The following is a 24,171-nucleotide window of genomic DNA, read 5'->3' as shown; positions in this document are numbered from 1 at the left end:
AATGCTCATAATGGGCTAAAAACCCTACGTGCAAAGACTATCTTGCCCTTAGACCTTTCGCGCTTCTTTGAGTGGCAGTTTTAAAACAGTTTTGCATTCGTTCTCATATCTTCGCTCCAGCTATCTCCATCCTCCTCTTCTCCAAAAATTCCCAGAGTTTTGTTCTTGCCTTCTTGCGTATTCGCTTTTCTTCCTTCTTCTTCAAATCTTCATAACCAATCCAGGTAAGCATTCATTTCTTTATTTTCTGCTTCGTGTTCATTTTGCCTTTGCCATTGTTTCCTCTACATGTATGCTGTTTGCCTGATCTTGTATGATGGATGGCCTTTAGTGTCAAGTAGGTGTGTTAGGGGAGGTTACTATTCTAGGGTAGGCTTTTGTTTGGATTTAGCTTTAACCATGCTTAATTTTAGTTGCAGAATAGGTTAAGTGTAGTTTCTGGATTTTTTCGAGCTCCCGACCTCATAGACTAATTGAGTGGTACCCCACTGTAGGTATGCCTTGCATCGTCTCCCGAGCTTCTACCTCCGCTGCGTGTTACGACCCATACGCTTGGGTGGCTTCCGACTTGAGGGATTCCCCGAATCAGATGGGTGAGGAGGAGCTTACCGAGTTCCGTCAGGCCGAGTACCTATGCAAAGGTACTGACGAGCACATTTTTGTCCCTGCCCCTCATGAGCGGTAGTACGAGCTCAATTTCCATGCCCCCCGGGTTGCCGACTGGATTTGGTTTTACAAAGCCATGTTCACCCAGGTGGGTGTTCGTATCCCTTTCTCTGCTTTTCAAATGGGGCTCCTTAGTCGGATCTCTGTGGCGCCGTCGCAGCTGCCTCCAAACAGTTGGGCTTCAATCCGCTGTTTCGAGATGGTGTGTGAATACTTAGAGCTGCCGGTGTCCGTCGATGTTTTCCTTTACTTCTTTAATCTCACGAACCCTTCCAAGGAGGGGAAGGCGAGGAAGGGGTTCATGTCCTTCCGATCTATCCAGGGACGGAGGATTTTTGGCTTGTTCGAGGACTCTTACCATGGGTTCAAGGATAAGTATTTTAAGGTGCGTCCAGTCAAGGGTCGCCATCCTTTTTGGTTGTCGTTGGAGGGAGAACGCCTTATCCCGACATATTGGAGTTTCGGGGCAGGGTCTAATGCTTTTATTAAGGTGACTTATAAGGGGATGTCTGCCGTGGACCGAAAAATTACCGACGTGCTGTGGGCCGTTTTTTGGAGAAACCACGCGAAACCCCACCTCCTTATGGGTAGCCGGGAGGTCGCCCGGGATTATATTTGTGAGTCATTTTTGTCTTGTGTTGTTTTTTGCATGGTTGCTTCTTTGGTTTGTTATGCTGATTAACGACAAACTTGTTCATTTCTGTTGCAGTGGGAATATCTGCCGAGGTGACGGGACTTGAGGGCTTGTTCAACACTTTCCTGACGGAAAGTGATGGGGAGAAGGCCGACGAGCAACCGGTAGTCACTCCCGGGGACAAGGAAGATCAAGTGGCGCCCTCACCTCGTGATGTCGTTATGTCGGATAAACTTGTCGAAGCGGTGCGCGTTTCTCCTATTCTCGAGGAGGCGGCTGGTACTGGGCATTCGTCTTCTGCTCAACAGGTCGAGGACGACGACTTGATGGTCATTCCTACCCCCAAGAGGTAGAGATCACACTCTAGCCCCGAAGGGGCCCTTACCGTGATGGAGAGGAACTTTGATGCCGGGACGTTCATAGACTCCCATTTGCTTCCTGGCACGGAGGAACACTTTCACGGTACCGACCTTGCGGGGTAGGTGTGATGGATGTATCGTACCCTCCTCCGCGGTGCTGCCATAGCTCGGAAGGCGGAGTTTGAGTTGTCGGGTATGCAGTCACTACGCCAGAAGCTCGAATCTGCCGCTACAGCCAACAACAAGTTCAAAGCTTAAGTTGAAACGCTCCAGGGGCAGCTGTCCGAGGCGAAGGAGAAGCTTAAGACTGCCGAGGAGAAGGCTGCGTTTGCCGAAGAAAAATTGAAGACTTCTGATGCTGCCGTATCCCGGCTGACCGAGCGGGAGATGACTTCGGAAAGCCAACTCAGCACCGCGAAAGGTTGGGTGGTCACCTTGGAAAAGGAACGGGACCCGGCCGTCTCGACAGCTAAGACTGCTCAGGATAAGGTCGAGGGACTTAGGAAGAAACATAAGGAGGTCAGAGAGCAAGGAAAGAGCGCGATCTTTATGACTGAGGAGGCTCTTAAGGCTCAGGTGAAGATCGTGGCTCCCGACTTTGACACATCGGCTATTGGGGTTTTCAAGATAATCAGGGACGGCAAGATTGTTGATATGCCCAAAAAGTGAACTCTTGTACCTTGTGTTTTTGTGATTTTGTTGTAGAATTTCTGAAACTATTTTGTCATACTTTATTAGTCGCTTGGTCTGCTTGTGATTATCGTATTTTTCCACTTATCTGGTAGTGTTTACGTTTTGTTTTGTTCCCGTTTTGTCGTTGTATGCCTGTTGCTCGTCATTTGTTTACCGTTACGTTGGTATCTTTGGCGAGGCCATGTCGTGGCTTTATTATTATCGCGGCCGTTTGTTATGGCTTTTTAACTTGGTTGGCTCCCGGGGTGATCAGTCCCAGGGCGCCGTATTGTTACCTCGTTTACCGTTCGTTATGAGGAATGTATTGTCGCGGGATGCATAGTTGAGGAAAAATAAAAGGAGAAATTTGTTAAGTAAACATTAATCGGCAGTTAAACAGGTCTATAGACATGGTAAGCATTCAACAATAGTAAATTACTGAGCTCGTGAAACCGCGTTGCCGGTGTGCTCGAGCTAGGAATAAAATCTTCTCAAGTTACCTGCATTCCATGTTCTCGGGATTTTCTTGCCGTCGAGCTTCTCCAATTTATAGGCGCCTTTGCCGAGCACCTCTTTGACCCTGTAGGGGCCTTCCCAGATTGCCACCAGTTTTCCTTCCCCTTGGGTCGGTAGCCCTATGTCGGTGCGTTGCAAGACGAGGTCATTTTTTCCAAACTCCCTCCTAAGCACTTTGGCGTTGTAGCGCAGGGCCATTCTTTGCTTCAGTACTACTTCTGTCAAATGGGCCATCTCCCTAACCTCATCCACCAGGTCTTTCTCCACTGCTTCTTCTACTCCCATCAGAAGTAACCGCGGGCTCGGCTCGTCGATCTCCACGGGTATCATCGCGTCCACCCCGTATGTCAGGCAGAAGGGGGTTTCTCCCATGGAGGACTGCTCGGTTGTACGGTAAGACCAAAGGACCGAAGCGAGTTCGTCAGCCCATGCACCTTTTTTGTTATCTAGCCGCTTCTTGAGCCCCAGCAAGATGGCCTTATTTGCAGACTTGACTTGCCCATTCGTCTGGGGGTGCTCTACTGAAGAGAACTTCTGTTTTATACCCAGGCTGTTGAGGAATTCTATGAACTTCTTGTCAGTGAATTGCATCCCGTTGTTTGAGATGACGACTTCTGGGATGCCGAATCGAGTTATCACCTGCCTCCACGTGAACTTTCTACAATTGGATGAGGATATGCTGGCCAGTGGTTTGGCCTCTATCCATTTGGTGTAGTAGTCGATGGCAACAATGAGATATTTGACTTGCCCTGGGCCAACCGGAAAGGGTCCCAAGAGGTCGACTCCCCATTGTGCGAAGGGTCGGGAGGACGTCAGTAGACTTAGTTTGGAAGCGGGTGTTCTGTGGAAGTTGGCGTTCTCCTGACACTTGACGCATTTCTTCATAAATTCTTTGGAATCTTCCATCATCGATGGCCAGTAGTATCCAGCTCGGATGAGCTTTCTTGCTAGGACTTTGCCCCTGATATGATGGCCGCAGCACCCTTCATGGACTTCTCTGAGTATGTAATCCGTCTGCTCGGGGTGTAGGCACTTCAATAGGGGTTGGCTGAGTCCCTTTTTAAATAGTTGTCCCTGTATGGTCGCATATTTGGCTGCCTCCCTTCTCAACGCTTTAGCTGCTTTCTCGTCGTCAGGGAGTTTGTCGCTTTCCAAGAAATCGACGATAGGGTCCAACCAAGAGGGGCCTAACTTTGTCAAGTGGAGGGCAACTACTGGTTCCTTTATCATGCCTTGGATGAGAGATCGGTTGCCGACTCCCGGTTTTGTGCTTGCTAGCTTATATAGGAGGTCTGCCCGTGTGTTCCTTTCTCTTGGGACATGTTGGATCGTGACCTCCTCGAACTGGTTGCTCAATTCTCTAACCTTTTTCAAGTACTTTTTCAACAGCAAGTCTCTAGCTTAGTAGCTTCCATTTACTTGCGAGGTGATGACCTGTGAGTCGCTGCACACCTCCAGCCTCATCGCCTCGATTTCATGAGCTAGGTTCAGGCCTCCCAAGAGGGCTTCGTATTCCACTTGGTTGTTTGATACCGGAAACTCAAACTTGATCGATTGCTCGTATATGACCCCGGCAGGGCTTTTCAAGATGATCCCGGCTCCTCTGGACTTTTGGTTGGAGGCCCCGTCTACGTGGAGCCTCCACCGTATGCTCGTTTTCTCGGTTGTGTCCCCCGTTACTTCTACCAAGAAGTCGGCCATTGCTTGTGCCTTAATCGCATGCCGGGGCTCATATCACAGGTCGTACTGGGAGAGCTCAATGGCCCAAGTCATCATTCTTCCCGCTAAATCGGGTTTTTGGAGTACTTGACGGATTCCCTGGTCCATCCTCACGACGATCCGGTGGCCTTGGAAGTACTGCCTTAGTCTACGGGAAGAGGTCAAGAGTGCCAGTGCCAGCTTCTCCAGTTTGCTATACCGCGATTCTGCTCCTTGTAGCGCTCTACTCACAAAGTAAATTGGCTGCTGAGCCTTTCCTTCTTCCTGCACCAAGACTGTCGTGAGCGCCTCCTCTGTTATGGCCAGGTACAGGTAGAGTGGTTCTCCGACCTTGGGCTTCCTGAGTACGGGGGGTGCTGCCAGGATCTCTTTGAAGTGATTGAACGCCTCCTCGCACGCAGAGGTCCATTCGAACGCTATCCCTTTTCTCATCAGATTAAAAAAGGGGAGGGCTTTTGCCGCCGACGCTCCGAGGAAGCGAGACAGCGCGGTGAGCCTTCCTGCCAGTCTCTGGACATCTTTGACACAACTTGGGCTCCTCATTTGGAGTATCGCGTGGCACTTTTCGGGGTTGGCTTCCACCCCCCTTTGGGTGATCATAAATCCTAGGAATTTTTCGGCCTCTATGGCAAAGGCACACTTGAGCGTGTTGAGCCTCATGCCGTGTTGTCGGAGGGATGCGAACACGTTCCCCACGTCGCTCAGGAGATCATCAGGTCGGGTGGTCTTCACGAGGATGTCGTCTACATAGACTTCCACCGTCTTGCCTACGAGATCGCTGAATATCTTGTTCATCAATCTCTGGTATGTGGCCCCCGTGTTTTTCAAGCCAAAGGGCATCACCTTGTAGTAATAGATTCCTTTCAGTGTTATGAACGATATTTTATCCTCGTCTGGCCGGTGCATCAGTATCTGATTGTAGCCGGAGTAGGCGTCCATAAAGCTCAGATACCGGTACCCTGCCGCCGCATCAATAAGTGCGTCAATGTTGGGAAGGGGGTAGTAGTCTTTATGGCATGCTTTGTTAAGATCGGAGTAGTCCATGCACATCCTCCATCTCCCGTTGTGATTTTTTACCAGAACTACATTCGACAGCCAGGTCGAGTAGTCTAGTTCTCGGATAAAACTTGCTTCAAGGAGGCTGGCTGTTTGCCTGGCCACCTCCTCTGCTCTTTCCTGTGACATCTTCCTTCTCCTCTGGGCCACTGGTCGGGCTTCCGGCTTGACGGCCAGGCGGTGTGACATGAGCTGAGGGTCTATCCCCGGCATGTCGACTGGCGTCCAGGCAAACAAATCGCCATTGGCCCTGATCATTTCCACCAACGGCTCTTTTAACCCACGAGGGAGGTTTCTGTTTACGAACGTGAATTTCTCCTCTGTATCCCCGACCTTAAACTTCTCCAGGTCCCCCGTTGGTTCAGGTCTGGGCTTGTCGTCGACCCTAGCATCCAGGTCGGCGAGGAACACCCCCGATGCTTCTTTGGACTTTTTCCTTAAGGAGAGGCTGGCGTTATCGCAAGCGGCCGCAGTTTCTAAATCTAATTTTATGGATCCCACAGATCCGTCATCAGTGACAAACTTCATCACTAGCAGCTTTGTACTGATCACCGCCCCAACATCGTTAATGGTTTTCCTCCCTAGGATGATGTTGTAAGCTGTGGAGTCCCGCAGGACTACAAACTCAGCCATTATCAATCTTCGCCCCTGTCCTTGTCCCACGGAGACCGGCAAGGAAATTATCCCGTCTGACTTGATAAAGTGATCGCCTAGCCCTACGACACTGTGCTGGTGAGTCGTTAGGTCGGCATCACGTAGCCCTAATGCATCGAACATGTTGCGGAACATAATGTTCGAGTCTGCCCCCGTGTCTATAAGGATCCGTTTGACGAGACCGGTTCTGACCCTGGCCGTGATGACCATGGGGGGCTTTCCAGGACCTCGTCGAACCATTGGTCTTCCGGGCCGAAAGAAATGGGTGGGGCCCTTTTTGAACTTCGCGAAAATCAGAAGGAGACCGCCAGGACTTTGGCGTCTTTTTTGTGCGCCGATCTCGACCTTGGAGTCGTGTTCTCGCGGTTACTACATTCACTACGGTAAAGCCGTGGTCGTCGTCCCTTGGCTCTTGTCATCGCTTCACCGTTCGGGTCTTGTCTTCCCCATCGTGGTCGCGATTTCGTCTCCTCGGCTCCCTGATAAGGTGGGAGAATTTTGCTAGTTTTCCATCCCTGGTCGCTTGTTCCAGTGCGTCCTTCAGGTCGAAGCAGTCCTGTGTCTTGTGTCCATAGCCCTTATGGTAATCACAGTAGAGACTCTTGTTTTCCCCGGTTTGGTCCTTCAGAGGGCGGGGTTTTGACAAGATTCCCTTCTCAGCTATCTGCTGGTAAACTTCTATGATGGGGAGGGTAAGGGGAGTGTAATTGGTGAATTTTCCAACACGAGAAAATGATCTGGGTGCCTTGCTCGGACCGCCGTCTCTGGCGTGCTCCTTCTGCCTTTCTCTATTATCGTGCTGCCTGGGTTGATTGTAAGAGGGTTGCCGCTTGTTGGCAGCCACAACTTGACTGACTTCCTCATCGTTAATGTATTCGCGGGCTACAGTTTGGATTTCTTGCATCGTCCAGACCGGCTTTGTGGTGAGGTCTTTCTGAAGTCCTCGTTAAGGAGACCGTTCGTCAGACAGAGATTAGCCACCGAATCGGTTAACCCCTCGATCTCCAAGCACTCGTCGTTGAAACGGTCTAAGTACTTTCTGGTCGGCTCACCGGTTTTCTGAGTGACGCCAAGCAGGTTGATTGAGTGTTTCGCCTTCGCTATTCTGGTGGTGAATTATGCTAAGAAGGCGCGACTAATATCCGAGAAGCCGGTCACGGAGTCCTGCGGGAGGCTATTGAACCACCGTATCGCAGGCCCTGCCAAAGTGACCGAGAAGGCGCAGCACCTCATTTCGTCTCCCACTCCCTCCAGGTTCATTCTGGCCTCAAAGGTCGTGAGGTGCTCCTGCAGGTCTTGGGTTCCGTTATACCCCATATCCGTCGGTTTGTCAAAGTGCTTTGGCAACCGAACCTCGAGGATGGAACGATGGAATGGGGTGGCGCCCATGATCACAGGTCGCTGTGTTCCCCTAGATCTCTCCTCGCCGCTTTTGCGATCTCACCTCGTGGTGCACGCCCCCTTGCCTCGGGCGTAGATGATTGTGTCGTTTCGTCTCCTAAGGTGTTTCCGGTCCTTCCGGCTACTTTCCGATTCTGATCTCGAGACGGGAGTACGCCGAGAGTAACTACTTCGGTGGGAGGTTCTTCCCCGACTCTCGGGAGGTTGGGAGTAGTCAGGTCAGAAGTTTGCTGATGATGCTCCTGATCTGCTAATTGGCGCTCCAGGTTCTGCACCCTATGGCGCAGTTCCTGCATTATTCTAGCGCTGTCGCTACCAGTTCCCCCGAAGGGGCGTCTTTCTTAGGCTCTCGACTGTGGCTCGGTTCGTCGTGGAGGGGACCTCAGCCGCTCGCGGGGAGAGGCAACGGAGGCTGCCCCCTCGAGGCCCGCCGCGCGGCCATGGTCCCCTGGACCTTGCACGATCTCCATTTAGGCGTCCCCACAGACAGCGCCAATGTACGGTATCTCGGGTACCGGACGGTTCGGAGAGGTCCTCGGATGAACAGGTGGGCTGTAGCCTGGAATCGGGTCGTGAGGGTAGAGTTGGGGTAGCCGACGTCCCGAGCTCTTGGTGCGGAGGGGGGTGTCACCTGCAAAGACACTCCGACGCCCAAGTTAGCCGAGTGTGCAGGCGAGAAAGGGATAAAGTGGTGTATGACGTACCTTGGGGGAGGGATAGGATCCTCCCATATATACCGTGTCAGGAGTGGGCCCCCAAGAGCAAAGCCCACTTCCTTCGAAGCTTCCTGTCACAGCTGTCTAGGACGCGTGTCCGGGTCGGCACCTGGGCGCTTTGTACCCGACTGTTTGGGTCGAGTAGTTCGCGGGTCGGGTTGACCTATGTTCCTCTTAGGCCGGACCGTAACAAGGATAATTTTTTAGTGTGTCTAATAAATTTTTAAATAGTAAAAATAAAAGTACTATAAAGACAAACTACTCAAAGGCGTTTGAATCGTTTAAACCTTAAACAACTCAATTTTATATAACTTTTAAAACAACTAATTATACTTTAAAATTTAGTCTTTCACCAATCTTTTAATTAAATAATATTATTTAATTATTTTTTATTGAGTCAATCTCCTATTTTTTTAAGTAAATACATTGTTAATAAAATTTTTTAAATTTAAATCTTATCATTTAAAATCTTTCTAACTTTCTCTACAAAATTAAAAAAGATATTTTATTTTCTTTCTCATTCAATCTACAATTTTACACACTACCATTACATGTTCAATACCATTTCGATCTTTTCTCTCTCATCTTAACTTTTTTGCGTTACTATTCCTTCTAAATTTTGTCTGCTTATGATAAAGTTTCTGAATCTCTTACTCATGAAATCTTTATCGGTTGCTGCTTTTTTCTCTCGTTTTAACTTTTTCTGCATTACTATTTCTTTTAAATTTTGTCTGATAAAGTTTTTGAACCTTTTATTCATGAAATCTTTATCAGTTGCTGCTTTTCTTTCTCAACTTAACTTTGTTTTGCATCACCATTTCGTTTAATTTTTATTTTTGTCTGATAAAATCTTTTAATCTATTGTCTACATAAAATTTATTAATAATTGTTTTTCCTTTCATTTGGTTCAGCACAAATACATAAATTTTTCGGATGTGTTTTACTATTTTAGAACTGAGGTATACTTTAAAATTTTAAGAATTTTTTATGGATTAGTATTTAAAAGTTTAAAACAAAATTGGATATTTAAAATTGAATTTTAATTTACTTAAATTGTGTTTTTGAATTTATATTTTCAATAAAAAAACACTAAATCTATTTAGATGCATTTTTTTAATTTTTTTAATTGATGTAACAGAAGGAACTCCGCCTATGTTACACTTGCGGTACATAGCCGGTCCCAAGCCCGGATAAAGGAGGAGGGTTGTGTTAGGTCTTCGGCAACCAACGTAAAAATATAGCCGAACCCCCCATGACATGAATCAAAGACATTATTGCGCTAAAGCTAGGTCGTTACCCGGAAGTAACGCGCCGTATGGCTCGAGTACGGTGTCAAAGCAAGAGCCGCTGCATCGGTGCCCGGATGTAGTGTTAAATGAGCAAGGGTTCTTGCGTTTTCGTGAACGGACGAGGGTAAATAAGCTAGTTCACAAAGGAAAAGGTAAAGGTCGAAGCGACAAAAGGTTGAGATTTGGGACATGGAACATAGGCACTCTAACAGGAAAGTCCATGGAGGTGGTGGACACCATGACAAGGAGGAAGATTAACATTATGTGCCTACAAGAAACGAAATGGGTTGGTGCAAAGGCTAGGGAGTTAGATTCTTCTGGTTTCAAACTTTGGTATACAGGAAAGGTGAAGAATAGGAATGGAGTTGGAATAATTGTGGATAAGCAGTGGAAGAAGGACGTAGTTGATGTCAAGAGGGTGGGAGATCGGATCATCTCTATCAAACTTGTGGTGGAGGGAGGTGCTTTCCATGTGATTAGCGCCTATGCACCGCAAGTGGGTTCGGACGAACAACACAAGATAAGGTTTTGGGAGGATCTAGAGAGTTTGGTTCAAGGCATATCTTTGGGAGATAAGATTTTCTTAAGAGGAGATTTAAATGGCCATGTTGGGAGAGAAGTGATTGGATATGGGAGTATTCACGGAGGCCATGGTTTCGGGGTGATCAATGCCGAGGGTAAAACTATTTTGGACTTTTCCTCAACTTTTGATCTTCTCATCGCAAATACATGTTTTAAAAAGAGAGACGAACATCTTATAACCTATAAGAGTGGCATGACAAGCTCTCAAATCGACTTCTTCTTGTTGAGGAGAGTCGACTGGAAATTTTGCATTAACTGTAAAATTATCCCGGGAGAGAGTTTGACAACACAACATAGGGTGCTCGTCATGGATTTTCGCGTTGAGCAAAAGTTGAGGAAAAGACATCATACGAAGAACCCAAGGACGAGGTGGTGGCGGATGAAAGGTGAGGAACAAAGAAGCTTCCTAAGATGGGTAGGAGAAGAGGCAAAGTGGGATGGGAATGGAAGCGCGGAAGAAATGTGGAGGGAGATGGCAGAAGTTATTAGAAGAACAGCAAAAGAAAGTTTTGGTGAATCTAAAGGAATAGGACCAAGAGACAAGGAGTCCTGGTGGTGGAATGCGAGTATACAAGAAAAGATAAAGATAAAAAGAGAATGCTTTAAAGAGTGGTCTTTATGCCGTAATGCAGATAACTGGGAAAAATATAAGGCGGCTAAGAAAGAGACAAAAGTGGCTGTAAGTGAAGCAAGAACAAGAGCATATGAGGGTCTCTACCAGTCTTTAGGCACGAAAGAAGGAGAAAAAGGTATATATAGAATTGCAAAGAGCCGGGAAAGAAGAACGAGAGATTTAGATCAGGTTAAGTGCATAAAGGATAAGGATGGAGAGGTGTTGGCTCAAGAGGAGAAGATTAATGAAAGGTGGAAGAGCTACTTCTACGAGTTATTTAATGAGGGACAGAAGACTCTTCCGAGCCTTGGTCGATTATGCACAAGCGAAGAAGATCAAAACTTTGACTACTATCGAAGGATTCGAGACTTCGAGGTAAAAGAGGCTCTAAAGCAGATGAAAAATGGCAGGGCAGTAGGACCTGATAATATCCCGATTGAGGTTTGGAAGGGTCTTGAAGGAAAAGGCATCAACTGGTTAACCAAGCTTTTTAATGAGATTTTAAGGTCAAAGAAGATGCCTGATGAGTGGAGAAAGAGCACCTTGGTACCTATCTACAAGAATAAGGGGGATATACAAAGTTGCGGAAATTATAGAGGGATTAAGCTTATGAGTCATACTATGAAGTTATGGGAAAGGGTGATAGAACGGAGGTTGAGAAAAGAGACACAAGTAACAGAGAACCAATTTGGATTTATGCCAGGCAGATCTACCACTGAAGCGATATACCTATTAAGAAGGATGATGGAGAGGTATCGTAGTAATAAAAGGGATCTACACATGGTGTTTATTGATTTGGAAAAAGCGTATGATAGGGTACCAAGGGAGGTCTTATGGAAGGTTTTAGAAAAGAGGAGAGTAAGGATCGCATATATTCGGGCAATTAAAGACATGTATGATGGGGCCACAACTAGTGTGAAGACTCAAGGTGGTGTGACAGAGGAATTCCCTATTGGTATAGGATTACACCAGGGATCATCCTTAAGTCCATACCTTTTCACATTAGTCTTGGAAGTACTCACAGAGCACATCCAAGAGCCTGTGCCATGGTGCATGCTTTTTGCCGATGATATCGTCCTTATGGGAGAGTCAAGGGAAGACCTAAATAAGAAGTTGGAGTTATGGAGAGAAGCTCTAGAAGTGTATGGTCTGCGCATAAGCCGTAGCAAGACGGAATATATGGAATATAAGTTCAGTCTGAGAAGGGAAAACTCCAATATAGAGGTGAAAATTGGAGAGAACACCCTACGAAAAGTTAAAAGTTTTAAGTATCTCGAGTGCATCATACAGGATAATGGAGAGATTGAACATGATGTAAATCATAGGATCCAAGCAGGTTGGTCAAAATGGCGGAGTGCATCTGGTTTTATATGCGACAAAAAAGTGCCTTTAAAACTTAAAGGTAAATTCTATCGCACCGCTATAAGACCGGCGATGCTGTATGGTACGGAGTGTTGGGCGGCTAAAGGGGAGCACGAACATAAGCTGAGTGTGGCAGAGATGAAGATGTTGAGATGGATGAGTGGTCATACGCGATTGGATAAAATAAGGAATGAAGATATAAGGGAGAGAGTTGGAGTAGCACCCATTGTGGAAAAGATGGTTGAATCGCGTCTCAAGTGGTTTGGACATGTGAGAAGAAGACCGATAGAACATCCAGTCAGGAGGGTGGATGAGATGGAAGATGGACAAAGGGCGAAAGGCAGAGGAAGACCTAAGAAGACCATCCATGAGGTGGTCAGACGAGATCTACATGTAAACGGTCTCACTATAGACATGATACATGACAGAGCACAATGGCGTCGTTTGATTCATGTAGCCGACCCCACTTAGTGGGACAAGGCTTTGTTGTTGTTGTTTGTTGATGTAACAGAAGGCTAAATAAAAGAATAATTTTAAGGATATCTAATTGTTCATGCATTAGCTCATTACGAGAGTCTGATCCAAAATAATTAAAAGTCAAAGCAACAATATATAAAATTTAAAAAAAAAGATAAAATAATTAATGAAAATTAAAAAAAAAAGTAGCAGAGAGAATAACACAACAAATAAAAGTGTATCACACAACAAATAAAAGTGTATCAGAAGAAATAAATAATCGTATTTTTTTAATTGAAAGTATAAATTCAAAAACACAATTTAAATAAACAAAATTTTAAAAGCTCAATTTTAAATATTTAAATTTATTTTAAATTTTTAAACACTAACCCATCAAAATATAATCTATTTCAGCTGAATGATAGAATTCTAAGAAGTAACCTATTTACATAATTTTAAAAAAATTAACATGTTTTGTAATTTATTTATGTTTATTTTGTATATATGTAAAGTACTTTCTATCAAAAAGAATACACAACTGTACTCACTTTAAAAAAAATTAAATTACAAAATATAATAAAATAAACAGTAAACTATTCTAATAGAATATATACGCCATCATCATTAATAAATTATGGTTTTTCTTCGAGTTTTACATAAAATTATGCTAAATCAGGCTATTTTTCTTGATTTATATTCCCTAGGCTAGTTAAAGCAAGCAACTCTTCCACGATTTATGCGGTCAGTATTTTTTGTCAAGTTTATAATATTTTCAGTTGAAATTGCTATTTTTTTATAATTTTATAATCTCAGTAGTACAAAAAAAAAATAGATAAGATACTATTTTTTAAAACTTTAAAATTTCACGATTCTAGTCATATATAAGCAAATGAAATAAGCTATTTTGTTTTTTAACAATACCTTAATTATTTTTTCTAAATTCTATAATTTCAGCAATATTTCAACTATTTTATCTGAATTTCATCGTTTCAACAGTATATAGTCTTTGATTTATTTTTGTATGTTTCTTAAGTAAGTCATTATTTTCGATACATTTTATTTTTTTTAATTTGTACATAAAATGCTGAAATACAAAATTGTAACAATAATTTGGTAGGTTTGATATCTATATTATTTTTCTAGAATTTTATGATCTCAGTAGTCTAAAGACACATGACATAAGATACTATTTTTCAGAACTTTAAAATTTTAAATTTCAGCCATACAATAAAATAGGATATTTTGTCTTCTAACAATATTTCAACTATTTTGTCTAAATTCCATAATTTTAGCAATATCTCAGCTCACTACAAGAAACATCGTTAAAATACGACCAAATCGATGGCTAAGCCGTCGATAATATTAAATTTCGACGGCAAAATGAGCGCGGGTGGTGGTCGCTATTAACCTTGTCAATTTTTTAAAATTCTATTAAAATCGACGGCTTGTCTTGTCGTCGATTATAATGTAATAAAATCGACGGCTCTTTCGTCTATAATATGATTTTGAAAATTCTACATACTTACTAAAATCGACAACGTTGCCGTCGACGGCACTTATGTCGATATTTGTTTCAAATAAATCGGGAACACTTTTGCCTATGATATGCTTAATAAAATTGACAACATTGCTGTCGATATTTGATTCAATAAAATCGACAATAATTTTGTCTAAAATATTCTTAATAAAATCAGCGGCAATGCTGTTAATATTTGATTCAATAAAATCGACAGAGTTGCCGTCGATTTTAATAGTTATATGTTTTAATTATTTTTTTATTTGAAAAATAGTAAACAATTAATGCAAATAACTTTTAAATATATAAATAAAATTTATACAGAATATTAGATAACAAGACAAACATGGTCGATTTTAAAATAAGAGTATTTCTACCTCCCTGGTTCGTCGGCGATATGACAATAGTTTAAAAAAGTTAATGCAGCATAAAAAAATCGACGACCAAGCCGTCGATTTTATTATTTTATTTTTAAATTTTTTTTTTTAAAATATCAACAGCAAACCGTCGAAATTTATCGACGGGAGAAATAGCCGTCGATTTTTTGGGTCCATAAGACCATCTTCAGTAAGGAACTCATTCCAGTTCCTGTTTATGGCCCTCCAGTAAGGAACTCATTCCAGTTCCTGTTTATGGCCCACCTGTCATAAAAAGGAACTCCACATCAGCTTTTGCGTCATAAACAGTAAATAGGAACTCAAAGCATCTCTCTCTTCTCCATTAGAAGGAACTAACTTTAGTCCCTGTTGTGGTCCCACTTAATTAATTAATTAAAATACTTAAAATTAATATAATTAATTTTTTTAATAATGTAATTTAATAGAATTATAATTAATTATTATAATTATTAATAAATTAAATATAATTTAATTATTTAATATAATTTTTTAAATAACTAAATTAAATACTTACATCATATTTAATTTATAATAATTATAATATTTAATTATATACCTAAAGTTAAATAAATTGATATATAATAAGAGGAAGAACAACCCTTCATTGATAATATATTATACAACGTTATTAGTTATTATATTAATATCATATTATTTTATTTTTTTAATTTAAGTGCCAATGAAAACAAAGTAAGTCCTTCTGAACAGGGCCTTTCTTACTTTGAAATATGTGCGAGGACTCATGTATGTATTGTTCCAATGGTTGGGTTTTAACTTTTGTCAGAAACAGGACCTTCATTTTTTGGATGCTCTAAATACGCTTTTTCTTGTAGTGACTATTTTGTCTACAAATTTCAGCAGTATATAGGTTACCATTTTTAGGTAAGTCATTGTTTTCCAATAAATTTTACTTTTTCTAAAACCTTGTACATAAAATGTTGAAATATAAAATAGTAATCATATTACTTCTAGAATAATTTGGTAGTTCTGATACACTCCATGATCTCAAAATCAGATGATATAAGATACTATTTGTGAGAACTTCAAAACTCCATAATTCTAGCCCTACATAAGCAGATGGAATAGGCTATTTTATCTTCCAGCAGGATCTCAACTATTTTGTCTAAATTCCATAATTTTAGCAATGCCTCAGCTATTTTGTCTGAATTTTATAATTTCAATAGTATATCAGCTACGATTTATTTTTGTATGTTTTTTAGGTAAGTCATTGCTTTCCAGTAAATTTTATAATTTTTTTTAAACTTGTACATAAAATAGTGAAGTACAAAATAATAATCATATTGCTTTTAGAATAATTTGATAATTTTGATACACTCCATAATCTCAAAAACGGATGACATAAGATACTATTTTTTAGAACTTTAAAATTCTATAATTTTAAATAGATTATTTTGTCTTTCACAAGTATCTCAATTATTTTATCTAAATTCTATCATTTTAGTAATATGTCAGCTATTTTATCTAAATTTTATAATTTTCAGCAGTATATAAACTACTATTTATTTTTATTTGTTTCTTAGGTAAGTCATTGTTTTTCAATAAATTTTACATTTATTTAAAAAATGTATACATAAAATGCTGAAGTACAAAATAATAACCATATTGCTTCGAGAATAATTTGGTAGTTTCGATATCCATATAATTTAAATAAATAAATTATCAAACAAATATTTGTTCAATTCTTTGTTTACATTTATTTTGTATATTTTATTTGTTTTATATTATAAAATTTTGTAGATTACTTTTAATATTAAAAATAAAAAAATAAAAAAATACATATTAAAAAAATTAATTTTAATATATTATTAATATAAAATAATTTTAAACATATATTTAATAACATAATATCATGTTAATAAAAATAATTATTTTTATATCAATCTAAAAGAATTAATATAATTACATAATTGCCTAAAATATTGTTTACTGTGTTAAAATTAACCTCATACAAAAAATTATTAATCTATAACTAACTAAAATAACCAAGCGCCGTAACCATTCCTAAGAAGTAAAAACAGACTAACCAACAAAAAAAACTAAAACAACCTTGCTTCAACGATGGAAAAAAAATTTAAGTAAAATATATAGTTTTATTTTCAAATGTTTACCTATGTGAAATTATTTTTCAAAAACAGTAATCGAAAATAGCAAAATACTAAACACTTATGGTAAATGCTATGTTATTTTTAACGTGGTGTTTAACTAACTCAAAAAATAAATAAATAATATTTAATAAATTTTAAATATTTTATTTTTTATTTTAAAAACTAAGATAGGTAATTTAGACATAACAGTAAAAACACCATACAATTTACAATATTTATTTACGCCTTCACGGATACTGGTAGTATGGCGGTGGTGGTGGAGGTGATGGAGGTAGAGGAGGAGGTGGTGGTGGAGGCGGTGGTGGAGGTGGAGGTGGAGGTGAAGGTGGTGGTGCTGCTGGCGACGCCGGTGCAGTTGTTGAGCAACCAAAGGCAGCACATTGGACCGGATGTTTATAAAAAGCGGCACATTCTTGAAGGGACCATTGTAGTGGCCTATAAGGAATACAGTTCTTGCGATCATCACTATCTGGAAGCTTCAAACACAGCGGAGATTCATCGCAGAAGTAGTTATAGGAGTACGTAAAGTTCTGCAGCCTCCGCAAGTTGCACACACTCTCGGGAATGGTGCCAAACAGCATGTTATGCGCCACGTTCAACTGTTCCAACTTCTTCATCCCTTCAATTGATTCTGGTAATTCCCCAACGATCTTGTTGAAGTTCACATCGAATACCGTTACTCTCTCCAACAACCCTATCTCACGAGGTAAACAACCCGTTATCCCGCTATTCGTAATTATGATCTCGTTCAGCGTGTCCTTCATCTTCGCCACACTCGAGGGGAAACATCCCCTCAGATTGTTGTTGGCGAACACAATAACCGAGGCAGTTGAGTTTCCGAAATTCTCTGGCAAGGAGAACTGAAAGTTGTTGTTGTTGACGAAGAGCGCGTCGAGTTTGAGGTCGAAGAGGCGCGTGGGAATAGCGCCGTGGAAGTTGTTGAACCTTATGTCTAAGTATTTGAGAGAAGGGAGGCATAGAACAACTTCTGGAAAGGGGCCAGAGAGATCGTTGTTGCTGACGTCAAGCTCGAAGAGGAGTTTGAGGCCGTTGAAGGTTGTTGGGAGGGAGCCACAAAATCGGTTAGAGTTGATGTGGAAGAGTGCCAGGTCAGTTAAGAGGTCAAGTTGTTGTGGCAACGAACCAGCTATGTTGCCATGGTTTAGGTCAATTCCTGCAACGGTGTATATGTGGGGGTTATCTGGTGCTGGTGCACAGTAAACTCCGGTGTAGTTGCACACGTGGGGTCCACACCAGTTGAGGGTCATGTTCTTTGGGTCTGAGACTATTGAATGCTTCCATGCTTGGAGTGCTATGTAGGCTTTTGAGAGCCTCGGATTTAGTTGAGGGAGGAACCGATAAGAGTTGTGCTCTTCCTTGTATTCAAATTGGTGTGAAGGGTTGATGGATATCAGAATCAGAATGAGATGACTTAGGAAAGGGCCTAATTCTCTTTTCGGAGAATGAGAGGCCATTAATTAGTTTGGTTTATATTGGAGAGAAACTTTGATTTATATATAGAGTGTGTTGTTGGAAAAATTTTTTGAGTTTGGTGGGCTGCAAATTTGTATTCGCTCCGGCAGAATTAAATAATACTTAATTCTCTTTGAATATATTTAAATAAACATCTAATTATATTTTTTAGGAAATGAAAAATGTGACTTAAACATCATCATATCCTTGGCTTGTTTAATTTCTTTATTTGATCTATTTTTCTGTTCATATTGAATTGGCTGTTACCTAATTACTCATATTACAGTAATTAGGTTAGCTCTTCTACATCTCTTTGAATGCACTTATCTAGTTGGATTTTAGCATCAACTTTTCTATAAATGGCCTTAGTTTTTGGCACATATTTTGACTTTTCTGCTACTTTACTCTGCTTTTTTAGCACACATACTTTAGTATGTACTCACACAAAAATTGGATAGCCCTCGCAACTATACATAATTATGAATAATATATAATATAATACTATAATCTCAATTTAAGATTATTCTATAGTGTGAATGTATTACTTGTTTCTTTCTTCTTATTCTATGTACTCTTTTATGTTCTTTTGTAATTTTATTACAACATAGGATGAACTGTCAAGCATTGTAAACGATTAATTGGGATGCTCATGTTGGGTTCTTATAGATGGCTGTAAGAAAAATTGGTGGCTGATCTCACCAAAAACACGGTTTTTACCATACTTGGTGTTTTTTATGTAAGCAAGTTTGCTTTTTATTCCCTTTGACTATAAATTAAACTAGCAATGATCATATTGACTTTTATGTTTTATTTTTTCGTTTCTTTCTATTGACCTAGTAAATGGCCATAATTTTTAAAAAAGCCATTTAGATAAAGACGCCTAAAACGTTTTTTTAAAATATTTTTTAACAATTAAAATTTAACATATGTAATCAATTAAATCGTATTATTTTTATCATAATTAGATTGGACAAACAAAAAATCGATGAATCAAATTTTAAATCGGTATAAATTAACATTTTTTATAAAAAATGACTATAATCTCTTTATTATAAAAAATAATTAAAATATTCATATTATATATATATATATATATATATTAATTTTGAAAACCCTAAATCTTAATTTCATTAACGACGTTGATAGAAGAGAAGGGTTATGATTTAGGGGTTCTCAAAATTAATATTAACGTATATAAAATAAGAGCATTTTAGTTATTTTTATAATAAGAGTATTGTAGCCATTTTTTAAAAAAAATATTAATTTGGATAGATTAATATTTAGTTCATCGATTTTTTGGCTAAATCAATTTGTATAATTTAATTTGACAAAAATAACATGATTTAATTAATTATTTGTATTGAATTTTAATTATTAAAAAACATCTTTAAAAAAAATATTTTTTTTGGTGACTTAAAAAAAATATTTTAAACGTTTGGAGGAGAGAGATAAACCGGTAGTTCTTGCTTAATCATGTTACAGTATAATCAAATAATCATTGTTTTCATGTTAACACCCTTCATTGTTCAATATTTTGGATAAATTTTGCAATCAATTAACACCCATTGTTCAATTACATACGTCCCTTTTGTGCAAGTATCTTTCAGTCGTTTCATTTTCTTCGTCTATTAACAAAATTAAATTATAGTAGCGCCTGCTGATATATATTAGTTAGTTGCCTAGTTGTTATATCAGTTTATGTATTAATGCAAGTGGCATTAATAAAAGTGTCATTATAACTAAAATTTGTTTATAATTCAGTTTCTTTCAGAATCACAGTATATGAAGCCAGGTCTTCAAATTGAGCTAAGCCAAAGACGGTAGAGTAGGTGAGATTAAGGGGAGGATCAAACTTAGCTACAGGGTCTATTCAAGTATGCTTGAAATTTAAGAAAAAAAAATAAAAAGAAAAGAAATGAAAATCTTTTTAAGGCAGGTGATCAATATCTTGTGATTTGAAACCTGTAATTTATTTAATCCCACTTGTAGAGGAAACTTATCATAAAGGACAGAGAGCCAATCAAAGTCAAGCACAACAACTCAGTTTTCACTTTTGGATTGTTTTATATGATTGAGTTTTATTAATTAGAGAAAAATAATTTTTGTCTACACTTCTTCTTTTTCAATTTACCTTTTGTTTTTAAAATTTACATAAATATGTTGTTTAGATTCATTAATTGATTTATAATGAATTTGTTTTGGAGTGAATAAAAGTTTCTTGAACTCTGAAGAAGCTAAGCATTTCCTTCATATTTAACAGGGTAATCAAAGTATAGATCAGCGGCTCAAATATCTGAAAAAAGCACTTTAAACACTTAATTAATAAGTTACATTAAAGAGTATTATTTCACTATTCTTTGGAGAAAAAACATATATGTGGAGCTAGTTTAGTTCTATTATTATAAGCTATTTTGTAAGAGACATCCTATCATCCTATTCAAAGGTCCTTTTTTTTTTTAATATCAGTATTAGAATATTATCGTTGAATTTTCTGATTTATGATGAGATTGGTAGATAGATGATTAATCTGAGAAGAAAATATATTTAATATTATTGAAAAATATGAAAATGTTATCTATTTTAATTTACAATGAAAGCCTTATTTAATTATTTTTATATTCAAGACTCGTTAACCAATTCATAGTTAATTAATTAGGAAAGAAAGGGGGAACATTATGCTCGAAGCTTAGAAGATAAAGATAAACACTAAACTTAGAAGAAAAAGATAAACACTAAGAGCCAATATTTAATGAATATCGTTAATTATACAAGAGAAAACAAGAAACGTCAGATTAAATCCATCACCCTCAAATTAAATAATCTTCTTGTGAGAGTGTATGAAAAATATTAGAAGATCAGTAAAATTGATTATTTATGACCAATAATTAGTATCAATGTTTAGTATATTATTAAATTATTAAACTAACAAATTTAATTAATGACTAAAAATAATAATAAAAAATAAAAAATTTTGCTGCCTCTTGGACTTTTCTCGTTAAGCTTAACTATGCTATTGTTTAGTGAAACCTTATTAGGGTAACCATGATAATGCTTATGTATGTATATAGTTTGGAACAAGCACGAAAAAAGTACAAGGCCGTCAACGAGAAAACGAGGCTAGTATAATAGTACTTTTGGTTTTCTAGAATGTCGTTTGCTGGAGTCAAAGCACCATAACCAAACTACTTAACTAGACTAAGTAAAAGTAATTAAAACATACAACACACACATGATGTCAGCAATATATACATCTTTAAATAAGTTTCCTTTTAATAGAAATATCAATGTGTCGCTCCTAACCATTGACAAATGAAATTAAATAATTTTATAAAATCATGGATGTTGGAAAGGGTATATATGAAGGTTCGTGGCAGATTGATATTGATATGTGTGTTTGTTGAGTGCAATAAGGTTGTCGTTGTCTGAGTTGGAGAAAAGCGTAAAGAAGGTTGGAAAAATGAAAACTCGGCTGGGAAGTGAATCAAGTAAAAATAGGACTATAATTAATTGGTTTGATTTTTCACACATCTCATGGTACGAGAAACTTTCAATGTCAAATGAATTGTCAAAATCTATAAAATAAGTGTAAACTACTGTTTATTACGCTTTGATTTGTTGTTTAACTTTTAATATTCGATAAATTCTCCTTTTCCGGCTAGGAAGGGTTTGAAATCTGCATGTTTAGGTTAGCGTTTACCCTCTATCATGTATTCATTTAAGTTGTAATGTAAACCTTGCCACGCTGTAATTATGATTGCAATATGCCGTTTGTTTATGTCAAATGGTTGCATGTTGAGATTTTTTCAAGGAATACTTAAATAGTTAAATTAATCAGAATACTGCATAAGAGTGTTGAGAATTTCGGATTATGTTTGTTTAATCAATGCCCTATTATATGACAGATAAGGGGCCTGCATTTGAGATATTGATTCAAAATAGCTTCCATGAAAATATATTCCATCTGTTTCTACCACATCGATATTAAACGTGCTATATATACACTAAAAAGTAATCATCAATTCAGTTATTAATATAAAATATATAAAATAAATTAAATAATATATATTTATTTATAAATATATAATAACTAATTTTTTTTTACACATAACATTTTTTCATCATCATATATAGTCATAAAAATGTTATCCTAAATCACATATTATTTAGATTAGATGCATGTTCATAACATAGTAAATAAGAAAAAGGGTCTAAAAAGATACACTAAGGTGCCTATTACTTCAATTTTTTTTATTAATTAAATATATGTAATAATAATAAATATAAAGTTAATTAAGATGCCAAATATCGGCTAAATAATTTAGTTATAGAGTAAAAAGTGGTGTTTTGGCTGGAAATGAGAGAATTTAGTGTATTTACGTTTGAGTGGACGTATTAAAAGCACCATGTGGGAGGTATGGAGGACACGTGGCAGAGACTAGTTGGATAAACCAAGCAGCACGTAGGGGCGTATGGATCAGCATGCAGGGGGCGTGCTGCCACGTGGCGACGCATGATTGGGTGAAGCTGCAAACACGTGGTGGACGTGGTGAGTCAGCATGCGGGGGGCGTTTTGACACGTGACAAAGTGTGGTTGGTTGAGGCACGCAGCACGTGGAGAGTGTTGAATGCTCCCTCTACATAAGGCCGAGCTCGGTACCACTTTTATTCCGAATGAGAGTATGCTTTGAACATTCTCTGAGTGTGTTGGTAGTGTAATGGAGGGTACCGCAAACTTGGTGGCATATCGCAATGGTGAGATAATACGGAATACTCATGAGGGAGTGAAGTTTGAGTGTCAGAATCCGTTTTCGTTTGTGGTTCCATGCACCATGACGTTTATGGAGCTTTAGAACGGTCTCTGTCAAAGCATGGAGAATGGTATGTTAATGAGAGTGAGAAAAATTCTGTATCAGAATCCGGTTGTAGTTTTTTGTGGACTAATACAGTTTAATACCATGCCAATCACTGACGAATCAAGTATGCAGAATATGTTTCAAATTCACTGGCAGACGCAGATGCGACAGCTACAGATTGAGCTGTATGTTGAGTTTGAAACCGTAGAGGCAGAAGAGATACAAAATGAATTAGATATAGAGGATGATAGACATGTCGTGTATGAAGGAATGAATAGTGATAGCGAAGAGGACTTCGAAGCCACTTATGAAGCTGGCAATGAAGACGAGGATGGTGATGTGGGAGTTGAGATAGCAATAGATAATATAGTGGTTCATCTCTCGAACAGTCAACCGATGAAATTGGATGATCCAAAAAATTTATAATATGTTCCTCTGGAGCCGTATAATTACGCACCATTTTCTAAAATAAATACAAACCAATATTTTTTTTCAATTTTATTTTTCCACTATTTTTCTTTCTTTCCCCGAAATCCCCCTTCTTTTCTCTAACAAAAACGCTTCACCACCCTGCTGTGTGATACTCACACTACGTTACTAATGCGTGAGCATCTTTCCTATTTTTTCTAGTGAATTTGTATCTAATTTGTTGAACTTAATAAAGAATTAATTATCTTTTAGCCAATATGGATGCTATTTTGAGTTTTGTGCAATACTGTTTATTTTAGGTAGCATTCGACTAGATTTGATGAAGTTTCTGCAGCACAAGAATCAAAGGAGATGGCTGCGAGGAGTGACGCGCACGCGTGCCTGACGCGTGCGCGTGAATTGGAGGTATCCATGGCGACGCGTGCGCGTGACTGACGCGCACGTGTGAATTGAAGATTTGCTCAGCGAAGCGTCCGCGTGACCGACGCGTTCGCGTGACTTGCGAAGAAGACCAGCGACGCGCCCGCGTGACTGACTCGTACGCGTGACATGTGCCACGTGCAGAAAAACACAGAAAAACGCTGGGAGCGATTTCTGGGCTGTTTTGACCCAGTTTCCAGCCCAGAAAACACAGATTAGAAGCTGCAGAATGGACAATTCAAGTGGTCTCCACCCATCAGC

General features: G+C 39.2%; 1 protein-coding gene across 1 annotated transcript; it reads right to left on the bottom strand.

Annotated features, from left to right (window-relative positions):
* Positions 1-16,793: 16,793 nt before the first annotated feature.
* Positions 16,794-18,296, bottom strand: LOC112711764 (leucine-rich repeat extensin-like protein 6). Its single transcript, XM_025764474.3, has one exon. It carries the CDS (start codon positions 18,208-18,210, stop codon positions 16,963-16,965), a length of 1,248 nt encoding a protein of 415 aa, XP_025620259.1. The 5' UTR covers positions 18,211-18,296; the 3' UTR covers positions 16,794-16,962.
* Between the last annotated feature and the right edge of the window lie 5,875 nt (positions 18,297-24,171).

The sequence above is a fragment of the Arachis hypogaea genome, chromosome 9, assembly GCF_003086295.3.
Source record: "Arachis hypogaea cultivar Tifrunner chromosome 9, arahy.Tifrunner.gnm2.J5K5, whole genome shotgun sequence".
In the NCBI taxonomy this organism is placed as follows: Eukaryota; Viridiplantae; Streptophyta; class Magnoliopsida; order Fabales; family Fabaceae; genus Arachis; species Arachis hypogaea.
This window is presented reverse-complemented; position numbering and strand designations above follow the sequence as displayed.